This window comes from Dromaius novaehollandiae, chromosome 1, assembly GCF_036370855.1.
Source record: "Dromaius novaehollandiae isolate bDroNov1 chromosome 1, bDroNov1.hap1, whole genome shotgun sequence".
NCBI classification, from domain to species: domain Eukaryota; kingdom Metazoa; phylum Chordata; class Aves; order Casuariiformes; family Dromaiidae; genus Dromaius; species Dromaius novaehollandiae.
The window spans coordinates 62035930-62062333 of NC_088098.1; the positions used below are offsets into that span (position 1 = coordinate 62035930).

Consider the following 26404-nt stretch of genomic DNA (forward strand, 5'->3'; position numbering starts at 1 on the left):
CACAAAGCACTCTGCAGTACTCCTCAGCCCTGTCCTGAAATCACTGTTGGAGCTATACCATGGACCACAAATACCTGCAGCTCCCTCCATGCTGGATCCCTCTGGGATAAGGCCTTCCAGCATCGTCTTCCTGGGGACAGCATCAGCAAGGAGATGTTTATCAGTAGCCTTTTTGATCAACATCACCTCTTCACATTCAGGCTGTCTATTGTAGATTATCCTTCGGAGTGTTTAGCTTTCCCTGTATTGCCACTAAAGAGAGCCAGTTAAGGATTTGGACCTCCCTGTGCTCTGCCTGGCCAAACAGAGGGAAAGGCCAGCCCTTGTCTCTCAGAGCTGAAGTCTAAGCACTGCATTATATGTTCCTAATAAAGGAGCGATTATATGAATCACAGTAGCAAAATGTTCTTTCAGTGCATATGCCCCACTCCCTGTCTTAGGCATCCAAGGGTGGCTGCACATCATTCCAGAGGAGGCTTTCAGCTTAGACACAGGTTAGTCTATAGCCCCCATGTTCCAGAGGTGTAGCCAATGACCTAGTGTTCAAGTGCGTTCTTTAATGAAGTTGCTTGTGGCTGTTTATTGGACAGAAATAAATTCCAGCTGGCCCATGTAACAAATGAAACTCAACTACAAAAATGTAATGATATTTATTCACACAGCTGCCAGCAAACTCACATGCACCATGAGTCATTCCAGATGTGGATAAAAACAAAGTCTGTCTGTGAAAGTAAGTTTCCTGATCCCGAGGAGACTTGGTTTGGGAGAAGAGCTGCACATTGACTTCAGCTATACTCACAAGAACGGACAGGTTCCTCTTTCAAAGGGGGAGGGGGAGAGGAAAAGTGATTTATATTCCTGAAAAGAAGAGAGGTAGGAAATAACAGCTAGAATATAGCTAGACATACTAATTTTAAAGAGAAGGATGCATTTGAAGACTTTGTTGCTGCTGCTGTTCTATTACAGTGTCCATGCCACTATGACCTACAAATGGAGCAGAGGTAAGATTTAAACATGAAAACCTTTTTTTAAGGGAAAACTTTGAGTCTGTAGAATTGGACTGAAACTGTATTTCGTTATACTTTAATTTGTCCCTCCCAACTACGGAATTCTTTTTCTCCTTTAAACATGAGGTTAGTTAAATAATTATACAGATGAACAGAAAAAATATACATGCATAAATGCATGAAAATAAAATTATAATACCAATATATAGGAACAAAATTGCAAGAACCAAAACTCTGTGCCTTTCTCACTTTTTCCTTTCTCACACCTTCCTATTTTTTTTTTTCCTGTATTAATAAAAATTCCAGGTCATGAAATCTCAAAGCAGAAGCCTTTGCAGTTACAGGTGGCATGATTTTCTGCTCCACCAGGCAGATGTCTGTTAATCATAAATACAACAATACTTAGAGTGTGCAGGGTGCCTTGTAATGCCTAAGACCCTGCCCTGATGGACTTGCACATGCAACAAAGAGAAAGCTACTAGGTAATTATCAGGTTTTGGCTGCCTATATGACAACACATGGTGGTGCTATATTTGTATTTGAGTGGGTGGCAGCAACTTATGAAACAGTTTGGGACTATTGGATTGCACAGGAGAGGCTTGCTTGAAAGCTAGTGATGATGTCCTTTCCCTTTTTTGTTTTTATTCTCTCCTCTGATATTTGGCACAGGTTCTGTAGCTGCTGGTTAGAGCTGCTGGAAATGGAGAAAGGAAACACCTCCCAAAAGATTTCTTTGGGACTAATACTGAAATTCACAGATTTTCAAGGGAACTGGAGTCTGTTAAAGCACCCCCCTCACACCCATGCATGCGCGCACAGACACACACACACACACACGCACACACACGCACACGCACGCACACAGTCTCCCATTTCTTACTCATTATGGTTAGTTGCTTTCTAATTTGTGCTTTAGATTTGGGTTGGATTTTGTAAGGGGAGGTAATGACTGAATGGAGTAATACTGTGGCTGTGACAATGTTTAACCGTTCTTTATAGTTAGTGGGGGCTGGCTGATGGGGTACTGACCTGGGACTCAGAACGGCAGGCTCTTTCCCTAGTTTTTCCATCAGCTGCTTGGATGATATTGGATGAGTCACTATACCTGCATATACTTTAGTTTTCTGTGACTATATAAAAGGGGCAGTGGCACTAATCACCTTTGTGAAACCCTTTAATTCTGTAGATAAGAGCTCGTCTTTCTAGTGATGACGCTTAAAAAGGAGAGGAAATCATAACTACATCTGTATATCTGATAAAAATCCTACCTTTTGGGAGAATGAGGGCACCTTATCTATAAAGTGGAGAAAATAGAAAGGGTTCTATTTTCATGAAATTTTCACCATGCAATTTAAGGATGTTCTTTATTTTTGCTACGTTACTCATTTTAATTAAACAACAACACAACCCTAAAAGAAATCTATGTAACTATTAAAGTCCAATTTTAATCACCATGAACATTTAAAGGAAAAATCAGAACTCTATTTTTCCCTTTGGGATGGCAAATTATTTTAAAAGTGGAAACTCTAAAGCTTGTTTTGGGGGACTTCAGAGGGAAGAGGAGATTCATCCTCTGTTGTGATAAGCTCAGTTCCCACAAATATTATGCAGAGAGATCTGCTGAGGGGGGAGCAGAACTTCCTCTCCACAGCTGCTTGGACTCCAGCTCCTGTCTGAGATGCATGATGCCTCCAACAATAGCTACTTCAGAGTACCTCCACTCCCCTGAAATACCCACATGGCAGACCAACCAATCCCATCCTATTCTGCAGCATTTAGAGGGCAAAAGTATCATCTTCATTTATGAATTGCTTAGAAATCCAGTAGGAAATTTGAGTTCTGAGGCACAACACACCCTTCTGCACACTCAGAGCTCTTGCTTCCATCCACAAGTGACAAGTGGCTTGTGGCTGCATTAAAACTCAGTCAATCAAGTCTTATATGAGTCCTGATCTGAGTTTGGCACTGGAAGAGCAAAGACAGGTCAGCATCTGGTCTGATGGAAATGAAATATAAATCTCCATATCATCTCCATTTTAACTAGTAATCCAGGCTGTTTGCAAAAAAGTAGGACAAAAGGGCCCATTTTAATTATCAACAGTTGGGTTTTTTTACTATAGAAATGAACAGTGGATGTTGGGTAAAAGAGAGTCTAGCTTTTCCCCTTCTCACTAGGGGGACCCAGGACAGCCTTTGCTGCCCAACCCTTGTAACCAAGTATTCAAGCTTTGGCTCAAGAATAAAAAGTCAGACTGGAGGAATGATGAACATGCATGTGCTGAATAGTGAGCAGGAACTCCAGTGTGCCACCTCCTCTTGCCTTTACGAGCATCAGTAAGTAGAGAAAAAGCATTTCTAGCAGGAAAATGAAGCACTTCCTTTTTCATCCCTTCCTAAATCATAACAATGTGTGTTAAAAATCACTCAGACTCCTCAACCTGCTTAGATCCAGCTGTGGTCATCGATCCAAATGTCATAGGCAAAGCTTGGGCCTTAGGAATACATTTATTCAAAATAATACAGGAAAGATCTTGAGTGATGGTGAAATTACTTATTTACCATCTCTGTTTTCCTCAAGCCTCCTATAGCCTTAACTGCATGTTTTTACCCTCCTGGATTTTGTGAAACAGGTGTCTTGGGAGAAAATATAATATTAGGTCTCTAATAAGTGGCATCTCCATGTGCGGGTACAGGTGAGGTGTTTTTCATTCTGAAGGGTCCAGATAAGAATTCCAGACTTTTACAGATGTTTGTCCTGTAGAAAACAAGGGAAAAATCCTATTCTTTAACAAAAAATAAAAACAAACAGCCACTTCTGTGGTAACCTGAATCAGTGTCACTGCTTGCCACCCAGCTGCTTTCATCAAACTACTCTGATGAGTACTGTCTTAAGGAAAAGTTAGCTTCAGATCTGCATTCTAGGAATTGCTTGCTCCCTGCGCAGAAACACTAAGACAAGACTTGTTTAGTGCATTTCATCTCTGCTTGCTGTCACTTATTTTCTTTATGAGCTTCTGGATTCTAATAAATGGCACACAAACAGGAGCATGCTTGTTGTGTGGCTGCTTGGAGAGTGAACATGCAATACAATTCCTTGTGGTTGCGGCTTTTTGGAGAGTGGAGGAGCAGATCCAATTATTTATTCACCTGTCAGTGGGGGCTGGAGAAGGAGAGGTTGGAAGGCACGAAAGAGGAAGGTAAAACTCTTCTCACCCAGCTGTGAGAGAAGTAAGGGGGCAAAAGGTAATGTAGCCACTGTATTAGCACCATCAAGGATTAACGTGTTTGGGGAATGGCTGTGCTGGGCCTTACAGTCCTCCAATTTTATTGCAGTCTCATCCAGATCTGTCTTGTCTACGTACCTTACTTTGTACCTATTCTCCAGTGCTCAGTGAAAGTCAGATTGTCATTCCATAATGTCAAGGGAGTATTTTATTCTCTTTAGAGCATCTCTGCAGAAGGAATTCCTTGGACAGATAGGATGCTTATCCTCCTAGATTTCCCCACAGAAGTGTGAACCTTCAGTATTTACTCTAGTGTTGCAGCAACAGAGCTTGTGAATTTGATGGAGCAGCTGATGCATGAGGCACAAACTGCAGGTTGTTGCTGTTCATGGACTCAGCTATAGGAAGCTGATAGGTCTCCAGTGCCAAGCGAGGGAGAACTATGGATAAGAGAAAAAGTCAGACTGGCTGATGCTGGAAAACCAGCCAATCATTTTATAACAAAGCAGTGTTTAATATTTTCTCTCTCTTATCATTTGCTATGTACCAGACTGCTGGTGTGGACAAACGATGAGTTCCTTGAAGGTTAGGGTATGTACTGCATCCCCACACTTTTTTACATTATTTGCTTCTTTTCCTCCTTATCACATATTGCACTGTTACACTCAGGCAATCCCTTCTTTAGCAACTTGTAGGAATCACTGCTGACAGTATTGATTACTTAACACTTTTGTTTTAGAGAGTGTGAATGAAGGGAATATGGTTTGAACACAGCATGTAATTACTCCACAAGTGGTCAAACACATACACGCAGCTGGCCTCTATGATATCCAGTCACAGTTTTGGCTTATCTAGGACATGCTGAGGTTTTCAAAGGCCTGACCCAAGAATAAAAACAAATTACACCAGCTGGACCTGGTACAAGAACTTTTTAAAATGCAACATCTATTTAACTTCCTTTAATTTTCATAAAGCCATTGTTATCCAAGTCATAAAATATGTATTGCACATAAAACTATGAAATATTTGAAATATTATGAAACAGAGCCAGCTCTGTCTATGCCTGGCTGTGTAAAGTATGTATGTTTCTTCTTATGGAGAAAATACAAGGTTTTCCTGCTCATTGACTCCCACACAATCACTTGGAAAATTACCTCAACTGCCCTAACTTCCCTATTTGTTGAATCCACTCTGCTGGCATCACTGGAGCTGCACTAGCAAAACACTTGATCTGTGGTGGAGGTTGTTCCCATCTTCCTTGAGTGTCTTCTGCATCAGTTCTCGAGAATGCATGTTTGTAGGCTAGAGTCTCCTAGTTTGTGAGTTCATTTGTATGGTGCAAATTATTACTGTACTATGTATTGCAACTGTACTTGTAAAGAGAAAGAAGCATTGCCTGAAATCGACTGGGATTGAAACTCAGAGGTATTAGCCTCAGGATGGACTGAAGAAGAGAGCTTATATGTCTATGTTTTTATTTATTGAATTCCTTTGTAAAGAGCTGTATAAGAGAGGAGAATAAATGTACTTCATAGACCTAGACAATAAAGTCTTAAAAAACAAATTGCCCAACAACCGTAAGAAGTAGGAAGGAGGCTTTAGAAAAAAGAAATAAAACAAAGCAAACAAAGGAAGACCAGGCTAGGGACTGAAGAAGGCCTTGAAAAGGGATTAAATATCAGTGCACTTTAAAGCTGCTTATTGTCACAAAAGGTAGCTGGAATATCAACAGCCTTGAATGGATTTAACCTGCATAAGATAAATACCCACTATGGTAGGGCTGTGATTGTAATCAGAATCTTTTCTAGCATGTCCTGACTCCCCAAATGCTCCTTTAGGGCCATATTTAGTCAATTTAATCGGAATGGAGGATGATCCATGAATCAGAATCCACAGTAGATATGAAAGACATAAAAAGAATATTTTTAAAAAATCAAAGTTTAATCTTCTAAAGGGGAACGGTGGCAAATTGTGATGAGAACAGAGGGAGGATAGACTATAGAAGTTCTCTTGTTTTAGTTTAGATCACAGGTGGGTATTGTACTCTATGAAACTGGTCATGCTGTTATCAAGGAAGGATCTGAGTAACTCTGAAGCTCTTTTCATGACAGGAAGCAGCCACAAATGGCTAAAGCTTACAACCAACATGGTCATAAACGGGTTGACAAAACTAAAAATTAAAAAAAGAAAGGATATAGATAATTTTCATGAGAGCTGGGTAAGCAACATTAGAACAAGAGGAAGCAGGAAGGGGAACAATCTTCTCTTCAATATGCACTAGATTAAATAAAAAGTACGAATTGAAAGTAGATTCAGCAGATCCCAATATCCTGAGGACTGGTGATTCAGTAAGGCACTCTCTGCTATTTTGATATTGTTTTAAGATGCTGCATGCCATAATATCCTTTGTATTTACCTTAGGCCCAAGCATTGAACTATCATGGAATCGTGATCGCTTCACACGAGGGTACTTATATCCCAACCAAATTCCAACTCAGAAGTACTTCCTGCCATTCAAATCTCTCCTTACAGTTTCAAATTGAAATAATACTCTCCACCTCACCTTTAACAACTGGCTCACTGCTGTTAATGCATGCTATTAAACCAGTGTTCCCTTCACAAGAGAAGAGGTTCAGTTATGAATGAAATAACTGGTGTGCACATGTAAAGACTGTAGAGCACTCTGAGTCCTCTCCTGATTGTCTTCTGCTTGACTGCTCTGTCCAGAGTCCTCACTTGTACCTGGCATTGTACAAATGCACACAGTAAAAAAAAGAAAAAACAACTTTCTTTCTCCAAAGAACTTTCAGTGTAATTAAGGAAAGAAAATGTTAACATCTCTTTTTATTGTAAGGCATGGATTAATTAAGTCACTTGCCCCAGACCTCTTCAGGATGACTGCATACACGTCATCTTGTATGTTGGTAGCAGTGGTGATTTTGTTCTGTTTCTAAAGTATAAAGCGCTTTTTTTGTTTTCTTAGGGTAGATCATGCGATATTTGGCAGGGGGGTGATGCCTTCTCAGGCAGAATGAAATCCTGTCAGAGGCACTGAACAGAACAGTGTCACTGAAAGGAAAGTCAGCAGCTCTTAATGAACATCACCAGACTGCAGAAGCTTTGATTACTGAAATTGTGACAGGCAAGATGTAAATTGCTGAGGTACATCACAGGCCGGTGGAGCAATTAACTTTGCATGCAGTGCCAATGCTAAGGTTCATGGCAGGGCAGGACCCAAATGCTGGGCTACAGTAGCAGAGGTGAATACCAGCGCTTGCCTGCATGGAGAGCCTACATCCACACCGAACCAGGGCTGAAGTGTGCAAACCAGCTCTGTTCCTTGCTTAAACTTTAAAAGCACTGAAATGTGCAAACTGGTGCCACTGAGGTTAACAGGAGTTTTGCTGCTCTCTTGAGTGAGGCCAGGATGAGAGTTATTCTCTGTAACTTGGTTTCCTGTAGTAACCCTGAGTGTTAAATCTTCCAGCCCAGACATGTTATTTGTTGGTAAAACTGTTTCCCAGCAAAGTGGCTCTGGTGTGGGTGAGGTTCATAAGGGTCAGGTTTATGGATAGCTGAAGGTGGGAAGGAGAAGAGAAAATGTATCAGGGCATCTGAAAATGAAAGAAAAAGCAGTATAATATCAAGTTGAGGATAAGCTGCAGATAACGCTTTTCTGGGAAGATGCACAGACAAAAGTCCCCAGGGGGCCAGGCATCTATGGTGTTCTCACTCCCACCAGAGGGAAAGAAAGCAGATGAAGGGATCCTGTGTGCTTCCATTCTCCCTGTGTCTCTCATTATCCTGAAATCCTGTTTTATTTGGCTATTGCTATGGCAGCTTTATGGTATGTCCCTCACAGCGTACTTGCTCATTCAGAGACAGTAAACTATCCTTAATCTACATTACATGTCATGGGGCTTACTTGTCTTCTCAATGACTTAATCCTTAGCAAGTAGCTTTTTCTGTACCCTCTGAGGTTCTCATGGCTGCTGCAATAACCCTGCTTTTCCTGCATCGCTACCACTGTGCTTGTGGCAGGGAGAGTTCAGTGCTGGACTTGAGACAAAGAAGCAGCATGTGAAGAAGAAAAGAACAGAGTTAAATAAGATCCGCTATTCCCAGTTTCCACAAACATTCCTTTCTTCTGGTGAAAGCATATGTGGGGCCTTTCCTGGCCTGGTTTGCTGGTTACGCTTGGCAGCTCACAGTTCCCCTGAGATCGGCACACATTCCACTCATCCTTTGGAAATTCCTCCCTGGCCACAGCAAACCAGGTCACCCGCCAGGAGCCGGACTCCAAACTCAACGAGTCTCTCTCAGCTCAGGAGGAGCCAGGTGGGTAGCTGAAAAAAAAAGTTGCTGAGAAAGAGAAAAATAAGTTCTTCAAAGCTCAGAGGCTATTTGGGAGGAAAAGGGGCACTGGCAGGGAGATTCTGTGCCCTCTTGCTGCAGTCTCAGATTGGAGATGCAAATGCACAAGGTCTTCTGTGATGCCTGCACAGCCCCCACCACTTGCATTGTACTGAGAGAGCAGACTTAGGTTAGATTTGGCTAGCTGCACCAAACTGGATGTGGAAATCTGCTGAGAGCTAAAACATCAGGATCTCATTGTTTCCATCCATTTGGCAGGTGTTGGCATGCCCCAAATGGAGTCAACACTTCCAGTCTCTTCTCCGTCTTGAAAAGAGCACAGTCTTTTCAATCTGGTAGTGCTTATTTGAGCCACAAAGAGGGAAACAAGAGAGGCAAAGGTAAAAGGCAGACATGCTAAGAAAGAATAGAGGAAAAACTGGAGGCAAAGATGGGAAACAGAAGCAAGTAGAATGAATGAGAGGAAAAGAGGAGGAAAAAGAAAAAGTTGAGAGACAGAGACAAAAAACGGTTCATATGGGTGGGAAAGATTAAAGCAGACACAGGTTTAAGATTAGGGTAGCATTCATCCCCTTGTCAGTGTGTTATGCATCCCCATCTGAACCTGCTGTTCAGATGTCCATCAGTCAAAGCTGGTCTTCATCTTAGCCATCTGTTTCTCAGGCTCATGGGATGGCTGCATTTCTCTGGAGCTGGTAGTGTCACTTCCCATCTACTTCTCACGTAAGCAGGACTCTCTGTTATTTCCTGTCCCCATCGGCCTCTCAACACACCAGGATATTGAGATACACTAGTCTTGGCAATTCACCAATGGTCACAATGTAAAGTTACTGCTACTGAATCAGAAATGTGTCCAGTTTTCTGCCCATCTCGTTTCTTGCTTCCCCTTGCCTTCTCTAAAGCATGTACGTAGAAGAAAAGATTCTTCCCACTGCCTAGGAAACAGTCTTTTTTTCCACAAAAGTCGCAAGAAACCAGCACTTTTACATTGCTATGGGACTACAGCATTCCCCGCTAATCATCCCTTCCTATTAACATCAGTCACAGTAGCAGTGCCACAGCTGCACAGGTCTTCGTTTTTCCCCAGTTCAGTCCTAGAAGGGAATGGATCACGTTCTGCAAGCCCTCAGTTTCCTCCCTGGTTTTTGTAATGCTCACAGCCATGACATTACATTTTTCTTTATGCCTGATTCTGAAGAGACACAAAGTAATTGTTTCTTGAATTTGTTTATTTATTAAATACAGATTTTATGTCTGCGGGAATTATTTCTGTTTTAAGCCCCCTTCTAAAATAAAAGGTATTTATTGCATGCTTCATTTTTATTTACCGGTATTGTTCATGGCTTGCCAATGAACAGACTCCATTTCCAGTTAAAAACTACTTGTAGACATCCTAATGTGATACAGCATGTTTTCAGTGAAACCATTCATTTATCATAGTCACAGCAACTTCTGGTTTTGTGGATTGCCATGCCAATTTGGCAGAAAGTTCTGGAAGGTGATAAGTCCAGTGATGATAAAAACACATATACAGCTTGTTTTATTTCTTTCTGGGGAAGAAATAAAAGGGGAATATTTTTTAATAAACAAAGCTCAAAGGGACTGATTTAGTTTGCTTTCTGCTTAGCTTAGCAAGTCTAAAGCACATTTGAATCCTTACAAAGATGCAAAAGGATAGATTTTTTTTCCCCAGTCGGGTGCCCTATAACAGGAATTAGATATAAGCAGTGTTTAGGTTCAAGCCACCAAGGACAGTAGGTGACTTTCAGGTTGAAGCTTCCAGCAGAAAAAAGAAGATAACATGGGCCTGCTTCCACACAAGCTGTCTGAGAGAAGCCGGGGGAAATAAATAGTCAACACGGTGTCGAAGCTCAGCTCAGAGGGTCCTGGTTTTGCTGAGGGAACCACAGATACCAGCTGTCTTCTGTTCACCATCAAGATCAATGAACAGCCAAAACCTGCTTACAGGCCCAGTCTGAGTGCTCTTGCCTGCCTTATCTAACCCTTCTGCCTTCTCATGCAAAATCCTTGTCTCTCCCATTGTGCCCTGTCTCTCCCTAAAACCAGCCTCGTTGCACAGGGGGAAGGCAGCAGCTGCTTTGCTGAGGTCTGGCAGTGCAACATAGGATGAATGAAGGGTCTCCTCCAGGGACACATGCATATATAACCCCCAAATGAAAATATGGACAGCACCATCAGTGTGAACAACCCAGTCTCTACTGACACAAATTTGTCAGTGAGGTAAATGCAAGCCACTGGTCATGTGTGTTAAATGATCTGTTCTCCCCTCCTTTCTATTTACACCATCAAAATGGATGTGTGTATCATGTCCAACTGGCTTTTCAGTCCTATCCATGATGTCCTGTGCTTTTCACTCCGGACTGAGTTCATACTGCCAGAGAAGATGGAAATTGTCACAGAAACAAATGTACCTCTCCTAACACCTCTGCATATGAATGCTGTTGAACTTGAGGTTGGACCTAAGCACCCACTGAATGCCTGCTGTGCCTGCTGGACTGCAGAAGAGTTCTCTCTTCTAAGCACAATTCAATTGGGAGCAGCTATTTGGATATATTCCTTTTTTTTTTCTCTGTTTGCAAAACCCAGTGTATTTCCTTATGGGTGCTTTTGTTGACGAAATACTGCATACTTTATTTAAAAGTAAAAAGAAGTTATAGATCATCTTCCGAGTGACCTTTTCACGAAAAGCTATAGTGCTCAGGCCAGCACCTTTCTGTAACCCCTTGCATCTGAGAAGCTCAGCCATGACAAACTAGTTTGATTTCTGCTTCACACTCATTATCTGTATAGTACTCAGAGGCCAAAACAGAACTTAAAAATTACTGCTATCAGCCAGTATGGGGACAATTAGTCTCTGCCTCATTTTGTGGCCACACACTAAATGTCAGTCTACCCCTAAATACAGTCAGTTTGTTGTATAGCTAGGTGATCTCTGTCTACTTTGCTGGAAGACCATCATCACCACCAAGCTGATGAAGAAGTGCCATGCAAATTTATCACACTATGAAGTCTAGTTTTTTGCAAAGAATATTTGTCTAGGTGCAAGAAAACAGATGCCAGACTGACCTAAAGTTTTTTCATTAGCAGCCTATAATGACAACCCACTGAGTGTATATATACTGGCAAAGCCTTTTCTAAGTAAGCATATTTCACTATGAAAGGTGAAAGATGTTAAAATTTGTGACAAGAAAGCCCAAATTCAGGAAAAGACAGGTGTCTTTTTACAGTGTATCACAGCAGCTTATCTAAAGTGCTTCTTCACAGTCACAATGGCTTCCTCTTTATCAGTTCCTACACAGGAAGGAGCTAAATCAAAGAATAAATTGCCAGCTGCTTTCAATCAGCTACATGCTACAGGTTTTCACTGCAAATCAAGCCTACCTCCCTTTCTCCAAAATCAGTTTTCCTAAGTCTAGGATATGATGTCATTAGCATTTTTTCGCTAAACATTTACTCAGGCTATTTTCCTAGAAGCCAAAATATATTTTACAAGCTCAGCACAGAAGACTCCAGGAGAGGCGACTGTATGGAAAGGAAGAACAGCGCTGAACCAAACACACTAGGATAAATTGGCAGAGTCCTCCTGGGCCACAAGCCATTGTGAGATGGCATCCATAGGGGACAGGAACTGGAGGAATGAAAGACGCTGAGTCTTGAGATTCTATCAATGTCAGTAGCAATTGTCAGCATTTCACACTTTTCAGGATCTGTCCCTTAGGAGACAAAACATTCCAGTTATATTGTTGACTAAAGATTTTGGGAAACCTGAATCTAACCACCTTCTTTTCCCTCGGATCCTGAGCCTGCATTTCACTGCACAGGGGATCTCTGTGACCTGACTGCCTGAAGAGTAGCATCATGGGGCTGGTGATGCCAGCTCAGGTCATTTGAGGACCTTGTCCATGGTGTCCAGCTGCCTTTAGCAGTTTGCAATATTAGAAATTCTGGCAGGGCTTTCTGTGTTTAATGGTAAATACAGTTGTACATCAGTCTCAGCGTTACTTCAGTAGATTGTGAAACCTGAAATATCTAGGAATATTCAAATTTTAAGAGAGTGTGCAATTTCAAGGAATAGCGGGAAAAGAAGTCTGTAAAATAGAAATCCCATATGTGTGTGTGTGGAGCAGAGGGAGGCAGCTGTAAAAATAATCCATTTTGCATTTAACCTTCAGGCTGCTTTGCAAGGTTTCTGGCAATATCACAAAGATTGATGAAATTCCTTTGGCCCACCATTGCTTCTGCACACATTAAAATCTGCCAGTTTGATTTAGTGGACGATTATATTTGAGTTCTGTAAATTTATTAATAACATTTTCATGCAAATGTATAACCTAACACAATGGGGCCTAGTCACTCACTCAGTTTTGATGAAAACGTGTCAGATGACGGTCTCCCTCACCACTCCAGGAGAGGCATGTGCATCCCTTGCCTCCTACTCAGGGACACAACAGGGATTTTCTCCTCAGTTGACCAAACAGCTGTACAAGTCCAGTTCAGAAACAAATCTGAATCCATGCTCAGCTCTTAGTTACTGTCTCAGACTTCTTGCCTTTATCTTCACTACTTGAAAAGACACTGCTTCCAGAAATAATTCATTTCCTCACAAAAATGACCCAGTATTCCCTTGCTTTTTGGTTATTGGACAAGGCCAATTTATACACTTTCTCCATCCAGCACATCTTCATGTCATTAAGAAAACCAGCAGCAGGTGTACTGACATTTGGAGCTCAATAAACAGCTGGAAAGGCAGCTGAGGTTTCCTTATTTCTGAAGAACAAGTGAAATCTCGTAGCAGAGGAGTGGGACTTGTGTATTCTCCTCTTACCAATTTATTTGAATTTGGGTGGAGATTTAGAAGGAAGATGAGGACAATTCTGGTCCTTCCTAATGTGAGGGAGAAACATGAGCAATATAATGTTTATCCCTCCTCAGCTTTGAGCTGCAGGTATTGATAGTTAATTAGTTAAAGGAACAGTTTGTCATTTCCCATGTGTGCAACTATATGTGGGTGAGCAGTTCATACATAATTGAAATAATACATGGTTTGTTATCAGTTCAATAACAGTTCCTAGATATACTGGCAAACCCTTTACTTTATTTGCTAGTTGAAACTGATCACAAAAGGCTTAAGTGAATAATTTCAGGGCTCCCATCACTTATTCTGTTTTTCCCGACCTCAGCTAATAACTCCACAATCTCAGTGGGACAGTTCCTACAGGATAATTCACCACAGGACAATTCGATCAGCAATAGTAAGAATCTTCCATTATTTCTCATAATCTGCGGGTTTTATGGCCATAGATTTAAAGTTAGAAAACCCATATATTTTTCAGTTTGGCCACCTGCATAGAATTTTATACAGTGTCCCTTTGAACAGATCCAATACCTTGTGTTTCACTGATGCATATCTTCTGAAAAGGCACACAGGTTGAACTGGATGACGTCAAGAGATGGAAATCCACTAATTCCCTTGTTAGCAGGTAGTAGGGGCCTGTCACTACCCCAGGTAAGAATGCAGACTAATTTCAAAGAGAGCTTCTACAACTACATAATATTGGTTGTTTCGTTAATGTACATGGCATTGTTCCTATTCTCTGAAAAGATCTTTTATGGAACTTGTCAACAACAACAGTACATATTTGCACTGAAGAATATGAAATACCATTTGCAATTTATGAAAGAAAATCCATACTGCTCCCTGCTAGGTCTGTGGTTCAGACTTGACCTTTGATTTATTTCTCAGCATTCACTCCTGGAATAAATTTTAGATATTCTTTGTGTCAGTTAAATTTATTCTGTTAAAAGTTCAAGAGGTGCAAACATAAAATGGAAAGAAATGGTTAGCAATCAGGGGTATCTATCTGCAGTGTATGCTCACTTTTAGCTTCACTAGGGACCACAGTAGTTCAGGTGGCCATCTGCAGAAGTGAGACTGTGAGTTTGGTGGTTAGGTCAAAGGGTGTGTTACCATGAGGAACAGCTTCAGCTTTTTTCCTAACCAGGGCTGCAATCCATCATTATGTCATTCAAGAACTGGAATCATCACCAAATGTCCTAAGAGTAGTGGGACCACACTTGCACTGGGAGTTGCTCATATGGAGGAAGGCTACTGGCATAGTAACTGTGGTGGGGAATGAGGCAGCTGAAATCTACCATGCTTTTTTGGTTTGTTTTTTCCCTTCATTCGTGACCAGCCAGATCCCTGGCTTGGCTCACCATATGGCCACACAAAGCAGGGTCGGAGCAACGGCAAGGAGAGAAAGCATGACTGGGGGGCAGGCGTGGGACTGCCCCTTGCAGCTGCAGCTCTGATTAGGTCAGATTCAGCAAAATCCTAGCTACCTAGTCACCTTTGTCTGCCAGGAAAACAAGAAAGCCTGCATGAGAAAGAAAGCACAATGAAACGTAAAATGATCTTTCTCACTACTCCATGCCTCACCTCTGTACTCACTGTCTCAGCCCTGTATAAATACATACCTGAGCAGTGGTGCAGGGCTCAAGCCCATCCCTTTTTGCTCCCCAAAGGGGAGAGAGTTGCTGCCTGCAACTGAGTGAGAGCTCTGTGATATTAATATAAAAGGGACAGAAAATTGGAAGAAGAGAGTGATGTAGAAGGGTTTTCCCTTCAGAGGAGCAATAGCATGATGCATACAGCTTTTTGAGCTGCTGCAACTCTGCCCTTTTCCTGTGTAGCACAGCTCTGATTTCTATTGTTCCCTCTCCACTGTTCATCAGAAGAATCACCCTCCTAGTTCTGCTTTGAGGGTCCTTCCCATCAGCTTGGTGATGAACCTGTACCGAAACACCAACACCCAGCTGCATTTCTTCCTGCCTTCCTCCCTTCTCTGCTCATTCCTGGGACAAATGGAAGGAGATTGGATCATCATTATATCCCTTCATTTGTTCAGTTGTAAGAAACATTTTCAGATGTGTTTAATTATTTTAGGATTGCTTTGTGTCTTCCAGTCTTAAGAGCTCTTGGAGAGAAGTTCTCATGAGCAATGTGACACAGACAGGGAAGGCAGGCCTGCACAAAGGCAGATATCTAAAGTGTTGGTTCAGTTCCCACCTCTGTCTGAAATTTCCTGTTACTAAAATTGCTTAGTACCTCTGTGTTAGATCCGAGGAATAGGGATATTTCCTTTCATTATCGCTGCACTTTTCTTATATAGTGACCACCATAGCCTATCCCCAGTTCCTGGTAATATGGCATTAAGTTGAAGGACAGCACTATATTTCACTTCTCCTTCCCTTCAGTTTCTCTGTGTTTTTTTCCTTTCCATATCTGATGCAGCAACTTTACTTCAGCATGTTAAAGCCCTCCCTTGGTAATCTAAACTTTTACGTGAGCATAAATAATTCTAGGTGGGGATTCCCTCTCTATGGCAAAAGAAGAATAAATAACATAGCACACTTTTCTCCAGGCTGAGACCAGGTAAAAATGTTGCATGATGGAAATTTCATGTGACCAATAAATTCTGGGATGATTTTGGTCAGTTGATGCTAGTCATATCTTCCCAAACCATTTTATTTAACTTTTATGACTAAAGAAGAAACAAGTGCCTATTCTCACTTCTAGCCATCGTGCAGGAGTAAAGAGAGATCATTGCCATGATTAATTTTACATTTAGGAGCTAAGATATCAAGGATATGGGGATAAAAGTACAAAGAGGCAAACTCTCTTGGTAGCAGCTTTTAAGAAATGTGCTAGTTCATGTTGGTTTGTAATTAAAATGTCTTTTCCATCTCATTGCCGTGTTCTCTTAAAGAGCATTGGGATTTCATCTCCCAGTAATAGAGATTTCAATGTATTAAAGCTGGAACGCCCAAGGCTTTGCACAGCACTTGTTGTCATGGGAGCTACTTCTGTGAGTAACTACAACTCAGTATAAAGGTTGCAGAAGCTAGCCTATAACACCGTAATGCTTTTCTTTTCCTTGTCCTTCTAGATTTTAATGCATATTTCCCTTTTTTATATCCCTCTGCTTCTTCCTCCAGCTTCCCTCCTTTTACATTTCTTTTGTGCTACTGTAAAGTGTTCAATGCTTTCAAATATAGTGGTTTTGTTACAGAAGGCAAAATGTCAGGAAATAAAAAGAAGCTATGGCTGACGGCACTCCATTTCAGTGCCTCAGGCAAAGTTTACACCTGGACATGACAGCAATTGCAACACAGAGGAGAATAAACACCTTGCACGACTACCAGTCATTTATCTTTCTGGGGATAAGGCAAGTGCAGGATGAAAAGGAAGAAGGGTGGGATTACTATTTGTAAACTTTCTCATCACCTATTAACACTATACTCTTTGTGGATTGTGTTAAGCTTTCACTGCCCAATGCACACCTCTCGTAGGCCAAACCACTCTACTCTGCAGGAAGCAGTGCTTCTGATGCCAACATCTGCTGCAGATGCAAAGCGGGTAGTTGTTCAGGGCAGCAAAACTTTTAGTGACTTTGAGTGACAGTAGGACTGGTAAGGACAAGTATTTCACAGTTAGCTGGAGGCAGTAAATCAGGGATAGTGAGTTGTTACTCTATCAATGGAGCAACTCAGCAAAAAGACTCACTGAAGAGTCATCTGGCAGAAATAAAGCTCTTTACATAGAATATATTCCTGGTCTGATGGAAAATGCTCATAAGTAAGGCAATCAAAGAGGAATTTGAAACAAAAAAAAAAAATTCCTCGGAGGTATGCTAGCTCTGAGATTCACATCCTTCTCTCTTCTGCAGTGCATGGTCAGGTAGAAACATAGGGTCTGAAGCCAGAAAAACACCTCATGTAAGCTCTTGCAAACTTTTCTGGTGTTTGCTCAAAGATCCAATGGCAACAGTTTCCTTTCGGAACTGCCTGACATTCTCCTCAACAAAATAGGCTCAACCAGCCTAGATAGTTCTTACAGGGCATTATAATGGCTGCTATATTTGCCTACACAATCACTTAATGGGCAGCATTCTGTTCATCTGCTTTGGCAAAAGCTTGACTTCATCTGGGATAAAAAAGGCACTCTTAATGAGAAAATGTGTTATCAGGTTATCAGTTAATGTCTTCTCTTGACAGGATCCTTGGGGTGTGCCGAGATCCATTTAGTGCGAATCCTAGGCAGTTAGGGAGAGAAATTTCATGACACCAGAAAAATTTCCAGCTCACTAGTGAAACCAGCATATGCTCCAAATTGATTAAAAGCAAGTGTAAAAGGGGTCTGTGTCTGGCCTAGGAGTTAGGTTTTTTCAGTCTTGAAGAAGCTGGCTTAAAGAAAGGCAGAGGATGGCCATGGAATGTTGTTACTGGCTTTTCTAGCCAGGTAATTTTTAGCCCAGGAAAGAATTCATGCCTCTTCGAGTAAAATTCAGATCCTCTGTTTCTCTAGGTTTGTTATAGGGCAGAACAAAAAAATAGCCAATGTGTTTATAAAAAACGTTTTGCATATGTTATCATGCCTTCATGAACAATAAACTATGAAGTTCATTGCTGTGAGTGTATTTGTATGGATGGAAAAGAATATGCATGCTGCCTTCTACATGATAGGAAATGAAAATGTAAAACTTCATAGTTTATTGTTCATGAAGGCATGATAACATAGTAATCACTTTGTAGTAATTACTTTTATTCTCAACTTTAGTACTAAAATAAAGCCAGTAGGGAAAAATTGTTCTCATTATAATTTGGGATGCAATAACTTCCTTCTATTGAGGTTTAGGAGTCCTAACTTCAAAAGCATTGGGGTAGAAAGGGAAGCTTTTGCTATGAAAGACTGAGCTAAACATACTGCTGAGCCCATAGTTGTTTCTGACTACTACGGGGTGATTCTGAGCTTGCTGTAAAAAGATGGTTACGGTGATTTGAGAGGATATGGTTTTGCAGAGCCCTATGAATCCAAGCTAGACCTACAGCAAGTATGTAAAGGAGTTTACTGAATGGGAACTGTTGCTGCCTGTGCAATAATTCCCTGCTTCATAGTCTCAGAAATAAGAGGCTTGTCCCAAAAAGCCAGTGAGGTCCAAAAAAACATTTTTCATTAGCTTCTTCAGAGTCAGGCCCTAATAATCTAAGACAGAGTGACACAACTGGCAGCCTGCAGACTGAATCTGGCCCATAGGAGAACTCCAGCTGGCCCACTGCCTTTTCCCTGCCCCAACAGGCAAATGTCCTTTGCTCTGCTTGCAGGGAGTCAGGAGTTTATATCCACAAGCCACTGGTGCTCCTCTGCCCCTCCTGTCCTTCATGAAAGGGGTCCCACCGAAGCCATGAGACAGCCCTTTTCCATGGCCCTGAAGTGAAACAAAATAATTTTTACTGAGTCATGGTCCCAGTTAAATCGAGTTTCTGTCCTGAAGCCTCAGGAAGCTGCTGCCACATTCTGACAGCAGAAGTACGTGCTTTGGAATCATGGTCAGCACAGGACCTGATTCATGCTCTTGGCTTGATACCTTGGCATAAGAGAAGAAGGAAAGGGCATTGATGATACACAAATAATTAAGTACTTCTGCAGCTATGCGCTGTACTTGCTGAGCAAGCAAATCGCAGTCAGCGATTGGGAATTATATGTCAGGAGCAGGAGTGTGGACTGGAAAGCAAAACCAAACATCCATCCCTTCACCAGTGAAACTACATAGAAAATTTGGAAGAGGATGACAAACATTTATCATGTAGCTAATGAGGTTCAGAAAATTCTGGCCCAGTTCTTCAGAAAGATGAAAACAGCTTTCAAATAAAGCTATTGTCAGCTTCAGGGTTGATATTATATTTAAATAATAAAGCAATTTCTAAGCTGTTATGAACTAAATAGTTAGAAGACCTAAATAGTTAAAAGCAAGCCAATAAGTTGGCAAAGGCTGCTGCAGCTTTTGCTTAAAAACCTGGATAGTCAAAATGGAGTCAGCAGAGATTTGTTAGAGTGGTCAGACTCTAGCAGGGAGCAATTCAGCAGTGAAGTAGGTGGCTACGTCTTTTACTGCATTTTGAGGGGCACTTTTTAGCCACAGTCGGGACTGGACACCTTGTCTGCCCAGCAGCTTCGGGCAGATGTGGCGCGCTGAAGAGCACCCAGGCCATGGCCGTCCTGGGTCAGGCAGGTGGCCAGGATGCAGGCCAGCATGCTCAGGCACACTGTGCCCATCTGCCTCCCATCCTAACGCCTCTGTGGGCAGCAAGGGCAATGAGACCAGGGAGTACTCCTAGGGTTTCTCTGAAGAAGGGATTTGGAGGATGATGAACCCAGTAATGCACAGACATATAATAGAAATTGTTTTCAGTGATGGTAATGAAAGCCTTATGTTTTCTACCTCAGCTCTGTAAATCATAAGCTTTTTATTATGTGACTGCTCAGCTCTTAGCAGGAAAGCACCAGATTTCAGTTGGAGGTCTCTTGAAACTTCTGTAACAGAAGTGAAAACAGTAAGTCAATAAAAGTATCTCCATTGACTTCAGTGAGCACTGGATTGAGGCCTTTCTGTCAGTATGGATTAGGGATCTGTTCTCCTCAGACATTAACAGTTAACTTCTGCTGAAATGAATCGGCTGCATCGTCACTATAAAAATACTCAACTTGTTTCACATCAATAGTGCTTCAACAATCAATAGTGTTACAGGAAATTCCTTTGGAGAAGAAAATGGTAAAGAGATGGTAAGTCACAGTAATATTCCTGTGCTATTCTTTGATATTGCACAGCTAACTCACGTCAGAGCTAGAAGTAAATATGGGAAGAAGTCATGTTGGCAGAAAAGTTTCAAGCAGAATTTGATTTCCAAATGCAGAGACTGTCTGCAAACCCTTCTCTGCATCAGCTTTTGTGCTAAATTTACATGGCTGGTAAGTTACTGCAAAGAAAATCAGAATGTGTTTTTTCTGAATACTCACAGAGCCTCTGAGGAACATGGGATTTCACGGAGACCATTGCAGCGGGGGTGATGGTGGAAACATTTGAATACTGTGCAAGAAGAGAGAGAAAGGGAAGGACTGAGATAAAATGTGGAGCAGGAAAATCTGATCACTGTGACAGATAAGAATTGAGCTCAGAAAGAGTTTCTGAGTAGAGTTTGTAAGAGTCATAACAAAGTTTCATATGTTTTGGGAACAAGATAATGAGTTCAGGGAGTCAGTGCTGGCCTGGTCCCTGATGGGGACAGGGGGTGATATGCTTCTGACATGCACACAAAGCTCTTTCTCACAATATAGCAACTTGTCTCTTTGAATTCCCTGAGCTAATCCCTGCCAACCTGGTAAAAGCTGGATAGGAAAACCCAGTTGCCCTCCAGAACTGTTACCTGTGATTCAGCAAGTGGGTCAGTACTAAGTCAATACTATAACATTCAGGGAAGGAGAAATCCTCTGGAGAGACCTTTCTGGATGAGTGGTGATCAGCTGAATCTGATAACTCCTAGCTCAGCTCCATGGTAGTAATTTGCGCCTGGCCTAAAACCTAAGAGTGATCAGTATGTTGGCAGTAAGCATGACAGAAGTAACACAAGATGCCACAGACACCTTTTCCATGGCCAGGGAAGTTTTGAGATGTAAACCATCTGCATATGTATAGGTATTCTGCACCCTGGGGCTATTTCCATTGAAAGGGCATCTGAAAGAGATAAAAATGAATTGTCATCATTATGGACTGGATTTCTGCCACCTGCTTAGTAATTAGAGCTTTAATTGCCCAGTAATAAAAATTTAAAATACCCAGCAATTAGCACTTGAAGTTTCAAGTGCTACACATGCACTCAATTGCATTTCCAACTACCAAGAGTAAAAGATGGAATAGCTCCAGTGTGCCTCAGCAAAGCTCTGGGCAAGACGGATGAACACTGGTGAAGGAACAGCAGCACAAAACAGGAATGGCTTCTGCTTGCTGTTTAAAAAACCAGCCATGTTTAGCTGGGTTGAAACCAGACTGTAGTAGAGCTGAGTTCCTTCTGCAAGAGCAGGAAGGTGACAGGAAGGGCACTAGACCTGGGCGGGTGTTACTGAGACAAGACATGCTGAGAAATGAAGATGCCTGTCCCTTTGATCAGCTCATCCCTCTGGTGGTCCTATGAACGGTTATTACCTAGGAGCAGATGAACAAGATCTGACTTAACACCTTCACTGATGGTGTGAAGCCAAGCACTCTCACAGAGCAGAGCCTGCAGGCAGTTTGTGACCTTTCCAAACTCACCACCTCCTCAACTTGGCCAGACAGGATGATCAGATGGTAAAGAAATTAAGCTGAAGAAAAGCTAAAGCAGAAAGCAAGTCCTTTTCAACACCTGAAGTGCTTTATTTGATGCATCCAGTCCTTCAGGCTCTTGGTCACATACTCTGCAAATACTATTCCATTGTTTAAACAAGTATTAATCTAAAATCATATGGATCCAGCATGAAAAACCCAGCTCTGTAGGTGTCATACCAAAATGCCTGGCACCCATCACTGAAGTACCCATTTGTAGTTAGCAGTATCCAGTTCCAATATGTATATTGCAATTTGCAAGCTATTCTACCTATATTATGTTCTGTAATTAATTCAAGGCCAAAATACCCTTTGCTGGGTCAAGCATGAATTACTTTATACCTGGTATTATCACAATTATTTTTCCTTATGCCAAATAGTAAAGATCCTAATTAAATCTCTTGGGGCCTGGTTTCCTTCTCCTTGCATCACTAGAAGTTAAATATCCTTAACGAGTCAAACTTTATTAAAGTCAACAGTTGGCAATGGCCCAGGAAACAGGACTACACTGAGGGAACAGAGTCTAGAAGGAATTATGTATTTGTGATCTGCTTGGGTAAACAAAGATAAAAATTGTCTGAGAAACAGTATGGTCAGGGAGCAGGGACAATTTTTCTATAAAGTAGTTACAGGTGCTCCAGAAAATTTTTGTATATGTAACAGAGAGACTTTTAAGTAAGGTTTTCTACAGGCAATATGCAAAATCCATCACAAGAACTTCAGAAAAACAAAACAAAATTGAGCTATTAAGAAATATTTCATGGAAAAAAAATCTGTAGATAAAAGGTGGCATGAATTTTTTCAGAAATTCAAAAATAACCTACCTTTTCAGTTAAATGTTACTCATAATTGTAGAATTCTGATTTTTTTTCTCTTTTTAGACTGGTTTCCAAATTTCTGCAATGTTGAACAACAGTTAAAGTGGAGAAGTGAATTTTAAGAGAAAATGTACCAATAATCACATAAGCACAACTTTTAAAAAGTTCCTGTTCCCAGGCATTAGGGGAAAAACACCCCAACTCCAGACTATCAACATCCAGTTCATATACACATAATGTCAAACAAAACAGTTTTCTTCTCTACTCCAAAAGGAATTTACACCTCATAAAGAGTAATTATAGTAACTCAAAACATTCAGATGATCTGTTATGTATCATCATATGTTTTCTATACTCCTGACTGTGCAGGCCCCCACAAACACTCTACCTCCCTGAGGTAGCAGTGAATAAAAAAATACCTGACCATAGTAGTCTGAGTAGTATTTAGCTATGAGACTGTGTAGCATTTAAGTCATAATAGACTGGGATTCACCTCACCTACTTTAGCTGTCTGGCCTAAGCTGGTCAAAGACTAACTCGACAGTCAATGAAGAGACATAGGCATCCCCTAAGAATGAGTCACTCTTTCCAGATATATATGAGCAGGATAGGTGAGGTGATCTGCTCTCTGGAGGAGAGGTGTCTCTATCAGCTAGTGGGAGATCAACTTTTAGACAGCTGTAATTAGGAGAAATGTAGGGTCTTAGAAGTGTAGCAATGGCAGAATGGCCTGAAAAACACAGGCTGTATGTAGGGTCAGTACTGGTTTCTCTTGCAGATCCTCTACCCTGGTCAGCAGTAAAACACACATGTCAGGCTCTGTTGTTATTGCAGTTATAGTTATTATTCATTATACTGTGGCTGCACCTCAGAGTCCCAGGCCTGGATTTATAACCTTGCCGTGTTAGGCACTATATAGGTACAGGGCAAATAGCTGATCTCTCTCCCTAGCAGATTACTGTCAAAGCAGTCCATGTAGTCCATTTTATTTACAATGAGAAGTCATGTTTTTCAGTAAGTTTTTACAGCAGGCAGTTATTTGGTTGAATCTACTACTGAAAAGTCCTTCTTGTTTTCAGTGTTGGCCACACTATGAAACTTCTCTTTTCCAATTATTGTTTTCCAGCTATGCTTTTCCCAGCTGCTCAGCGACTGAAGAGATCCTCAGCCACCTTTCTTAACCCAGTGCTACAAAACTCGCTGGAAGATGTGGTCCTGCTTTATGAGGTTCAGTATGTGGGAGCAAATGGTACCTCAAGCCCTAACCAAGACTGGGATTATTGTCTGTACTGGGGTTATCCATTGTCTCTTTCCATGTCGTCTTTACTTATCCCAGCCATAAACCCATTGCTAACTGTTTAGTAGCTCATCAGAAGGGAAAGACTGGGCATATACATGCCAAACTCACCTCTTTCGGCTCATAAAGCAGGCAGCAGCCTGGCATACTTCAAATGTGAGCTCTATCTGATTGACAGGCAAAGCAAAAACCAGAGCCAATGGCTCTCCATTCAAAGTAACTTCCTTCCAGAACAATTATGTATGAACAACATAATGCATTTAAATTCTTTGATCTGAGTTTCAGTCCCAAATGAATTGATCAAACTATCAAAGACACCAATATCAGTCATTGCAAGTAATCTCTAGGGCAGGACAGTTTCATTTCAAAATGATTCAGGTTCCTGCTTCCACAGCAGTACAGACTGCAGGTATATTGCACAATCTGGAATAGTTTCACATTATTAGCTAAGGGAAGGTGGCCCACCTGAAGAAGGTACCCAGGCCAAATCTATCTATTCCCCACACTGAGGAGACTGGGATTGGATGTCCAAGCAGGGAAAGTCAGCTGAGAAGTCAAATGCCATCTACTATGTACTCTCAAGCAGAGCCAGGCCACTGCTGCTGTTCCTGAGCAGGGGTGTGGGTGGAGGATGGGATAGGGAATGGCCTTTCCCAGTTATGCTGCTGTCTCCGATCTCTCTAATTCCCATGTGGCACCAACAGCAGTCCCTGCCTGTGTCTGATTTTCCCAGGCAGGTAGCACAGAACGGAGTGCAACATTTACGTAGAGACTTTCTGGTCTGCCCCACATCCAGCTAGCACTATGAGAGGTTTGTCTACATTTGACCTAAAGCAAAGACCTAAGGATATGTCATGAATTCACATTTTATCTGCCCAGACTCTCTTGGAGAAGATAAATAGCTTTCTGTGTTCTGATTTTGTACCAGTTTCTTTTAGCTGAGCTTGACATTGACAAAAGTCAGAGAATCTCCATCAGAGACGAGGAGCTGGCTTCGCTGAGGAAGGCTGCTGAGTTTGACACCATCTGCAATGAGGTTATCCCCAAAAGCATTACAGAGATCCGCAGGCTGAGTAGCAGGCTGTCCTCCTACCCGAGGGTCCTCAAGAAAGAAGACTTTGAAAGGACAGTGCTGACCATGGTCTACACGGCCTACAGGGCTGCTCAATCCCAGGGGCACCAGAAGGACACTTGGGCTGAATCTTTTGTTAATCTTTACAAGGCCCTGAAGCATGACTTGATGTTCCCGTACAACAAAGAGTCATCATAGTGGAAGACCTAATACACCGGCAACTCAGCCATCTCTTCTGGTTGATAAGGGACACGTGTAGCACGTCCACCACTTTATTCTGTAAACAGTTTAATAGCCTGCTTAGTGAAAGATTATTTGTTTTCTAGCTCCCCCTCGTGGATTCCACTTTACAGATACATGTTAAATAGGGGAAAATGTTATCTTCACTCCCTGGAATTCATTTTTGCACTGGCTGGGAAGTATGTTCTGTGACAGGGGGAAGAAGGGAATCTGGTGTATGCGACATATAGATATGCCCTTATTTCATGCTGTGGAATTCCTATAAACACATACATAAGTATATGATGCTGATATTCACATATCGATATGCATATGCTGGAGAATGCTGCTTTCCTATTTGGGAAAAAAAGTGTCCAGTTGTGTCCAGTCAGAGATTGTTATAAAGAGATGGAAAGGCCCTCTGTAAAAGAAAGAGGAGTCATAACTGTCAGCGTTCAGAAATCATGGCAAATATATCCATTCCAAATATTCTTGAAAATAAGCACTGTCTGACTCACTTCATAGTCATTTGGCTGAGCCAGTTTTTAATCACAATAACATTTGTAGAAGACAAAGGGCATTGTGAACACCAGCAGCAAACAATTCCCTGCTCCCCAGAAGAGTTCTCCCAAACAGTGTGTAACGATCCTTTCATTATTTGCACATGACTTTGCTTCTGCTCCTATTTCTTAAAAGGAAAATGGATTTGTCCTCAGTGGAGTCAAAGGCAAGACAAAGGCCCTGTTTAATTTAACAATAACACATTTTTACTGGTTCTATCACTTGAACACAGCTCATCTAAGACTGTGCTTCAGAATCCCACCGAGGCAAGGGAAGAAAGTAAATTAAATCATACCTGGTGCTGAATTTTGTAATGTGGTTCATCTTTATTTGTAAAATATACAGCATGTGTATGTGTGTGTGTGTGTGTGCACGTGCATGCGCGTGTGCGTGTGTGTGTGTGCATAAACGAATCCTAAATCATTTAGTCAGGGAACAATGAGTTCACACTGCGTGCTAGAAAAGGCCATTCACCAGTCCAATGGCAGGAACTGTGAATATGGGGGCAGAAGGGTAAAAATTGCTTGTAGAAATAATGCTACAGATTACTATAAATTGTGAAAAGATCATGGAAGATATGGCCTTATTGAACAGAAAAAGGAGTTATATCTT

General features: G+C 41.5%; 1 protein-coding gene across 1 annotated transcript; it reads left to right on the plus strand.

Moving 5' to 3' along the window:
* Positions 1–665: 665 nt before the first annotated feature.
* On the plus strand, positions 666–26098 carry FAM180A (family with sequence similarity 180 member A). Its single transcript, XM_026119798.2, has 3 exons — positions 666–1001; positions 23770–23870; positions 24869–26098. Exons 1-3 carry the CDS (start codon positions 926–928, stop codon positions 25208–25210), a joined length of 519 nt encoding a protein of 172 aa, XP_025975583.1. The 5' UTR covers positions 666–925; the 3' UTR covers positions 25211–26098.
* The last annotated feature ends 306 nt before the right edge of the window (positions 26099–26404 follow it).